General features: G+C 50.4%; 1 protein-coding gene across 3 annotated transcripts in view; it reads right to left on the minus strand.

The window, feature by feature from the left end:
* The window catches only part of SERPINB9 (serpin family B member 9), a 33,514-nt gene extending 25,222 nt beyond the window's left edge, over positions 1-8,292 (minus strand). The window contains exons 1-2 of one of the 3 annotated variants that reach the window (XM_050787262.1): positions 8,052-8,292; positions 1,969-2,146 (exon numbers count right to left, since the gene is read on the minus strand). In XM_050787262.1, coding sequence (XP_050643219.1) covers positions 1,969-2,136 — 168 coding nt within the window. In that variant the 5' untranslated portion in view covers positions 2,137-2,146; positions 8,052-8,292. Of the gene's footprint in view, positions 1-1,968; positions 2,147-5,173; positions 5,277-8,051 lie in introns of those variants that run through there. The other 2 variants (XM_050787261.1, XM_050787263.1) reach the window with 2 other exon arrangements.
* Between the last annotated feature and the right edge of the window lie 474 nt (positions 8,293-8,766).

Below are 8,766 nucleotides of genomic sequence, written 5' to 3' on the forward strand. Positions count from 1 at the left end.
AGTACAAAATGTCAAGTGAAAATGGGGAAATAGAATCGGGCGCGGTGGCTCACGCCTGTAATCTCAGCACGTTGGGAGGCTGAAGCGGACGGATCACGAGGTCAGGAGATCGAGACCATCCTGGCTAACACGGTGAAACCCCGTCTCTAAAAATAAAAATTAGCCAGGCGAGGTGGCGGGCGCCTGTAGTCCCAGCTCCTCGGGAGGCTGAGGCAGGAGAATGGTGTGAACCCGGGAGGCGGAGCTTGCAGTGAGCAGAGATCGTGCCACTGTACTCCAGCCTGGGCGACAGAGTGAGACTCTGTCTAAAAAAAAAGAAAGAAAGAAAAAGAAAATGGGGAAATAAGAGTGGAGGAAGATGCTTTACATTATCAAGGGTGGTTGTCTCTGCGTGATGGATCCATAAGGATTTTTTTTCCTCCCTTCTACTTTTTTTTTTTTTTTAATTTTATAGTGGACTTTTACCAGTTATATAATGAAGGAAAAATAAATAATTCTTTAAAGTATTTCTGCTGCTATTAATGCTTCCCTTCATGTTACAGGTAGCAATGTGTACTCAGTATGTCTGGTGTCTCACGAGTATCCAGGTGAACACTGGAGCCATGGAGAGCTCCGTGTCACACCTAAGACGGTACCCAAACAATTTTGGTGCTCTCAAAAAAGCTTCCTATAAGGGTTTATCAGTGAGTCTAAAATATAGAAAAAGATCATAAGATTTAAGCATAAGGAACCTCAGAACCAAAATGGAGTCACTAATGTTAAAAACAAAAACTAAAACTAAAACTAAAACTTTGACAGAGACAGCGAAGGCCATGAAGAGAGGGTTCTCACGCTTGAATGCCTGATAACAAAACTATCACAAAGGACTCCGTAAAAAACTACACTCTTGCACAAAGGCCATCACAGCCTTACACAACAAAATACTTGTACAAGGATGTCTACCCAGGAACTCCCCATCCAGTCTCACACTGGCATCACCTTCGTTATTGATCTTTTTGCCAAAAATAACTATTTCAAAGGGATTATGTAATCCTCTTTACTTTTTCCTTTAAAAATCTTAGTGTTATTTCACCTCCCTGAATACACACATAGCTTGCTATGGCATGCGTATTTTCATTGTAATGCCCTTTTTCCAAATGTATATATTTTAGAGAGCTTCTCTGTGCTTATTGTTAAGGCTGGTAGCCTTTATACATAAACCTTCCCTCCTTCACACAATGAGCTGGGAAATTATTAAAATGAGTAATTCACTACTGAAAAGTGTCATCAAAGGAAAAAAAAAGAGTCATATTGAACAAAGGACAACTCCCATGATGAAGGCGTGTCCAGGGGCCTGTGGTCAGGGATGGTGCAAGCTTTCAGTTTCATCTCAGGTGTATGTCCCCTCTCCTTTCCACAAACGTCTGGGGACAAGCACTGATCTTGAGTCATTTTCAGAGGTTCTCTGAGCATTGGTGAGACTAAGCTGAGCAGTACCTGCACGGTGTGCAGCGGTAACTAAGCACTTGCCCTGGAATCCTTCTGGCAAATTTCTGTCGATGCCCTCCCTGAGCTGTTGGTACAGAAACAGCTTGAAACAGGTATTAACCCTCCTTACCAATGAAAGCTGATGGTTACAGTCTCTTGCTGCAAAAAAGAAGTAGGTCTTTGCAACTTATGTTTCAAATAATTTCAGTATCATTTTCTAAACAAAGATTCCGTGCCAGGACAAGACAGCTTGGATGGTCTTTTCCAAGGGATTAACGGAGGAAAGTTTCCCCCAAATAAATCTCGGTGGAGCAGAGTTCCTGCCTCCCTGCCCTGCCCCGCTTCTTCCCCAGCGGACCCCCGCCTCCCTGAAATGGCCAGTGCATACTCGGGCCCCAGTCCTGCCCTCCTTTCTCAGTGGCTGTGGAGTATGAGTGTGATGCTGGTGACAGAACACGCAGCCCAGGCCAGTCCCTGCTCCTGGGACACAGGCAAGCTTACCTGGGCCATCTGGGTTGCGGTGTTTCCCTTTGCCCCTAGGAGAACCATGGCCAGGGCAGAGGAGATGCTCACAGGAGAACAAAACACGTTGCGCGTAGGGTTGTCTTGACATAGTATCTTTAAAAGGCGTATGGCAAAGGTACCACTTGCATTAGAAAGAGTTTCCATGATGCAGGGCCTGGAAGTGAAGAATAAAGAGAAATGCAGTTTTGACACTCCCTGAATGTTACTGACCTACTTACTACAGGGCAATTTTGGAATCGTACTTTTTGTTTTCTTCTCAAAGTTCATAAGTATTTCAAGTTGGAGAAAAATTTATTTTCTGTTAGTCTCCAGCCAAAAACTAAGGGAGGAGGAGGAAAATGCTGTTCTTATTCTTGCATGCATTTACAAAGAGTTCTTGTGAGATTTTCAACTGGGGACCAGCAAATATTAAGGTAATTAGCTAAGTGTGGTGATGGCAGCAGCTCAAACCAGCAATAGCAACAAAACTGGCTCGCCTGCAGAGCTCTCTCTCCCTCTCTCTCTCTCTCTCTCTCTCTCCCTCTCTCTCTCTCACACACACACACACACAGAGAGAGAGAGAGAGAGAGAGAGAGAGCACTGGGAGCAGTGAACTCCAATTCTTTCCGTAAGGACCTGATCGTCCCATCTGAGGAAGAGAATGGGCTCAGGGAGGAGGAGGAAAATGCTTTTCTTATTCTTGCATGCATTTACAAAGAGTCCCTGTGAGATTTTCAACTGGGCACCAGCCTGTGGCCTCCCTGTCATTCAGCTGATACACAAAAGACACTGAGAGGCTGAATCTGGCCCAGAGACAGACAGCTGTGAGGCAAGGAACTATCATCCACAGAGGCAAGTGAGTGTGTGCTGGACAGCTGGGATGGAACCAGTCTGCTCCCAGTCAGCCGGCCTGACATCCCAGTAACTCCATTCAGAGCTCCTGCCCATCACTAGCTTCTGGACATCATGTGACCCTTGAACACTGAAAGTGGGACTTAGACAATTGTGTGTTGTTTTGGCTTCGTTTTGTTTTGGTTTTAATGTGCTTGCTAACTCAGAAACATCTATTTGGGAGCTTTACTCATTACTCCCAGCAAAAGCCATGAGTGTAGATTGTGCATGAGAGGAAGGAACTGGTCCCTGCAGAACTCCAGAATGGAAAGGCAAGAAACAGCCCAAGGTGAGGAGTAAAACGCGAGAACAAGGGAGTGGTGCCTGTGAAGCCACTGGAGGCCAAAGCGTGAATGTGAGGGGGTGGGTCTCTTCGCCACAGGTCTGAAACCAAATGAACCCCACCCCCAGGCTGCAGTTCCCAGTGCCCTTGGAAATGAGACCCTCACTCCTCCAGGTGAGCCTGGGAGACCTCCCTGACCCCTTTCCATCCCCCTCGTCCCCCACACCCAACCCCAAGGCTTGCACTCTGTGTCCACATTTCTTTCCACTTTGGATCCTGTGCCTGGCCTAGTGCCCAGGCCCCCTCCCGAGCCTCTGGTCTCCTAGAGCCACTCCCCATTGTCAGAACACCTCATGTGTGCTCCCCAAAATGCCACACAAAGCACTGGAGAGCCTTGGACACTGAACACAACCCACTTCCCCCAGCCACCACCGGGCCACAGCCACACAACATCCTCAGAAAGCGGTGTCTTAATCCTCTTGTCCTTCGTCCTAAATCTCCCGGGACTCTTAGGATCCGCTCAAAGCCACCTTGTTAAAACGTTTCTTCGGCCGGGCGCGGTGGCTCAAGCCTGTAATCCCAGCACTTTGGGAGGCCGAGGCGGGCGGATCACTAGGTAAGGAGATCGAGACCATCCTGGCTAACACGGTGAAACCCCGTCTCTACTAAAAATACAAAAAACTAGCCGGGCGTGGTGGCGGGGCCTGTGGTCCCAGCTACTCGGGAGGCTGAGGCAGGAGAATGGCGGGAACCCGGGAGGCGGAGCTTGCAGTGAGCTGAGATCCGGCCACTGCACTCCAGCCTGGGCGACAGAGCGAGACTCCATCTCAAAAAAAAAAAGAAAAAAGAACGGTTTCCTCTCCACCTGCCCCCTCCCTTGATCCAGCCTAGCTCAGGTCACAGCCTCCACCTCTGGCCATCCTGAACCCCTCCCAAAGTCACCTCTTCACAAACTCCTGGTCCCCCTTAGAAGGCCCCATGTCCATCACGGGATTAATTCTACTCACCCTCAAACACCGCGGCCTGGAGGCTTGATTCCCACCCTAAAGGAGGTTCCCTTGACCCCGCCGGCGCAACCCTCCCCAGCACGACCGTTCGTCCCGAAGGTGACTCCTCATCTTGCTGGCGGTCCCCACAGACCGCAGGCCCTGCAGGCGACGGCTGAGCCTGGCTCCGCGGATTCACAGTCCCTGGAGGAATGCTCCGAAGAAGGACGGGCCCCATCCGTTTCGCTGAATTATTGAAAGAATTAGGATGGATAAGAGTGCTCGGATTTGGAACTCGAGACTGGTGGCTTTATTTTTTTGTTGTTGGTGGTGGTGGGGTTTTTTGTGTTTTTGGGGGATTTTTTGGTTTAGCTTTGTTTTGAGAGGAAGTCTCGCTCTGTCGGCCCGGTTGGAGTGCAGTGGCGCAATCCCAGCGCACTGCAACCTCCGCCTCCCGAGTTCAAGTGATTTTCCTGCCTCAGTACGTAGCTGACATGATTACAGGCGTTCGCCAACATGCCCGGCAAATTTTTGCATTTTCAGTAGAGACCGGTTTTCACCACGTTTGTCAGGCTGGTCTCGAACTCCTGATCTTAAAGGATCCGCCCGCCTCGGCTTCCCAAAGTGCTGGGATTACCGGCGTGAGCCACCGCGCCCGGCCGAGACTGGTGACTTTAAAGGACAGAGAAGAAGCAGGACAGACGTCATCCTGCGGCTCCCAGAGCAGAGAGGAGCTGTGAGAAAACAGGGCCGGCAGGTGGGGAGGAGGCTGCAAAGCAGGGCTTCCGCCCGGCAAGGGCAGCGAGGAGACCTCGGAGAGGGAATGGCCCGCGCTGGCTGTGGGCCGCCAAGGCGGAGGCCGGCTGCGCGCTCCAGGGCACCCCCGGAGACCGTTGCTGACCCCACCGAGAAGGCACCGCCTCTCCGGGGCTCTTGGCTGAGCGACCGCTCCTGCCCTCCGGTCCCACCTCTCCGTGGCAGCCGGGTCTTGAAGCTCGCCACTCCCGTGCTCCGCCCCGGCCCCGCGCGGGGACGCCCGCACCTACCACCTGGTCCAGCGCCGCCGCCGTTTCCGTGCCGCGCTCCGAGCCTGGACGCCGATCCCGGAGGCGCAGGACCCGGCCCTGCTGCTGCGCTCGCCGCGGACTCCCACTAGGGCCTCTGCGGGCACCGCTTTTATACCGCAGGGTCGGGCGCCTCCCACTCTTTCTGCCTTCAGGCGGAGCCTGGCGGGACCAGCGGGGGCGGCGCGCGTGGTGGCCGAGGTCAGGGCTAGGGGAAGGGGCAGGCCAGGGTCCCCCAGTCCTCCCGGCCCAGGGCGAGGTCCGCGAATGCTCCCGCCAGCCTGAGGCCAGCCAGGTCCCCAAGGCGCGCGCCCGGCCTCGGCCACCGGCAGCGCCACGGCCGCTTCGGGATCGGGTTCTGAACCCAGAGAAGTTCTGAGCCCAGAGAAGTGGGTGGGAGCCTGCGGGGCCCAGGGCCTCCGCGCCAAGAAACAAGGGGTCTGCGGGAAAGGAGACAGAGCCTGGAACCCTGGGCTTTTCTACCTCAGGAAGCGAAGTCGGGTGACAGCCAAGCTCCATGTTCCAGTGGGAAGGCCCCATGGGTCTGTGTTTCACGCCTCTTGTCATGAATATGAGGGATTCACTTAGAACCAAAGCGTTTGTTCCAGGTCCCACCACTAACTAGTACCATTTGTTCCAGGTCCCACCACTAACTAGTACCGGTCCCGGGCCCAGAACCAGGCTCCTCACTCCTGGCGCCCGAGCCCCTCTCCAGCCACAGGTGCTTGGGCTGCGGTGCGGTGTAAGCAGCCCCATTTTCCCGCGAAGTGATGGGAAGAGACACTGAGTCACATGGGCTCCGGACACTCCTTGTGTCCTCTCTCGGGGGTCCAGAGGCAGGGACTCGGGGGAGTTGATGCAGCAGTTCGTAATGTCACCAGATATCCCCCCCACCCCGCTCCATCCTAGGCTGGACGCAATTGGAAGCATTTCATGTCGGCACGGTGACGTCCAGAGGAAGAGAACGGACCAAATGCCTCTCTCTGGAGCACCGAGTGTCTCCCAGAAGCCGTGTCCTCCTGTTTCGAACTGACCAGAATTAGGGCTTTCTCCTGAGGGCCTGAATTAGGGAGAGCCAGGTGCCTAAGGCACAACATTTCAGGAGGGCCACACTCATAGGTGCCAGCCCTGCATTTGTGTGGCCCTGAGAATCAGAGCCTCCTTCAATTTTATACCCTAGGTGCCTAGCTTGTTTTTTAAAATAAGACCTTTATTAAAAGACAATTCACGGACCATAATATTCGTCCTTTTAAAGCATACAATTCAATAGTTCTTGGTATGTTGACAAAGCTGTCCAGCTCTCACCACTGTCTAACTCCAGAAGGTTTTCATCCCCCTAAAAGGAACTGTGATACCCATTAGCAATTATTCTCCATTTCCTCCTCCTCACAACCCCTGGCTTCTGGGGGACGCTCTGTACTCCACAGATTTATTTTCTGGCCCTGTGGATTGACCAACTGTGGAGATTTCATGCAAATTGAATCCTACAATATGTGGTCTTTCGTGACTGCCCTTCTTTCACTGAGCAGAATGTTTTCAAGGGTCATTCTTGATGGTTCCAGGTAGCATTTATCAGTACTTATTTATTTTCATAACTGAAAAATACTTATAAAAATATTATAAAATCAAAAGGGAAATTAGAGTGTATTTTGAAATTAATAAAAAATGAAAATTAAAACATCAAAATTTGTAGGATGTTATTAAATCAGTACTTTGGGGAAATTTTACAGCATGAAATGCCTCTATTAGGAGAGGAGAAAGGCTTCAAATCAGTGACCTCAGTTTCTGCCTTCAAAAACTAGAAACAGGCCGGGCGCGGTGGCTCACGCCTGTAATCCCAGCACTTTGGGAGGCCGAGGCGGGCGGATCACAAGGTCAGGAGATCGAGACCACGGTGAAACCCCGTCTCTACTAAAAATACAAAAAATTAGCCGGGTGCGGTGGCGGGTGCCTGTAGTCCCAGCTACTCAGGAGGCTGAGGCAGGAGAATGGCGTAAACCCAGGAGGCGGAGCTTGCAGTGAGCTGAGATCGTGCCACTGCACTCCAGCCTGGGCGACAGAGCGAGACTCCGTCTCAAAAAAAAAAAAAAAAAAAAAAAAAAAAAACTAGAAACAGTATAAATACATCAAACACAAAATCTTAGAAAAGAAGAAATAATAAAGATTAAAGAATAAGTCAATGAGACAGAATTTATAACGATAGAGAAAACTGATTAAACAAGAAGCTGTTATTTATTTATTCATGTACTTTTTTTTTTTTTTTTTTTTTTTTTGAGATGGAGTCTTGCTCTATTTCCTAGTCTGGAGAGCAGTGGCGTGATCTTGGCTCGCTGCAACCTCTACCTCCCAGTTCCAGTGATTCTCCTGCCTCAGCCTCCCAAGTAGCTGGAACTATAGGCATGCGCCACCATAACCAGCTAATTTTTATATTTTTAGTACAGACGGGGTTTCACCGTGTTGGCCAGGCTGGTCACGAACTCCCGACCTCAGGTGATCCTCCCGCCTCAGCCTCCCAAAGTGCTGGGATTATAGGCGTGAACCACTGCGCAAACGTATTAGCTGCCTCCGTGCTCCAAGGCCAGAGGAAAAGTCCTTTCAATCCAAATCATATGACCAACCATGGAAAATGGGTTTAGCAAAGGATAAAAAAAACAGAACTATGAAAACAAAAGTGATTTTAGTTTTTCCTTTCCTTTCTCCTCTTTCCCCAACAAAAGGTTATACGGGGGGCATGAAATCTGTTCAGAAATAGCTAAGAATCAAGAGATTTTGCAATTATGTATATTTTTCATTTAAAATCTCTTCTACTTTATTACTTTAAGAAAGTCACAACATATCACAAAAATATTTCTTTACCTGATTGCTTTTAACGGTTTTCCCAGATGGAAGATACACAGGGCCCCAGAGGAAGCATTTTTCCAGGATTTTCCAACACTGTCCAGAAGAAGGGAGTCTTTGATCCTCACACCAGGTCCAAGGATTTCTCAAAAATCACTACTTCATGAGCAGACAAGCACTAGAGAAATAACAGAATCCTGTTGCTGGCCTGAAAACCTGGCAAACATGTGTAAGCAGACCTCCATCACTGGGCCGCAGCAGGACACAGGGAGGACCCGCCCAGCAGCAACTTCCTTCCTAACTCCAAATCCACTGCAAATAAAGTCCCTCACCACCAATGACCCAGCCGTTGTGCGTCTCCGGGCTCTTCTGTATCTTTAGCAAAGGCCACGTTTTCCAGCTCTGCCTGTGGGCGTCTGACACACTTCCTTAAAGGCCTGGAGAAAGCAGGATATGGAGCGTGGCCCTGTTCACTCTGCAAAGGTGTCCACAACCTTGAAAACATTTCCCTGCCTCCAACATGTTCCTACCATACATGTGACACGGTCAGGCTCCATTCTAAGACTTACGCATTCAGTTAACAAAAAATAATTGGCTGCCTGCCCTGCGCTTGGCTTGGCACTTGCTGAGTACTTGGTACCAAGTTGAAGAGACAGTATCTGGCCCAAGGGGGCTGCAGTCTGAGGGAGAGATGGCAAGCACACCGAGGTACTTCCAAGGTGCCCTGAACACC

The sequence above is a fragment of the Macaca thibetana genome, chromosome 4 (assembly GCF_024542745.1).
Source record: "Macaca thibetana thibetana isolate TM-01 chromosome 4, ASM2454274v1, whole genome shotgun sequence".
NCBI lineage: Eukaryota > Metazoa > Chordata > Mammalia > Primates > Cercopithecidae > Macaca > Macaca thibetana.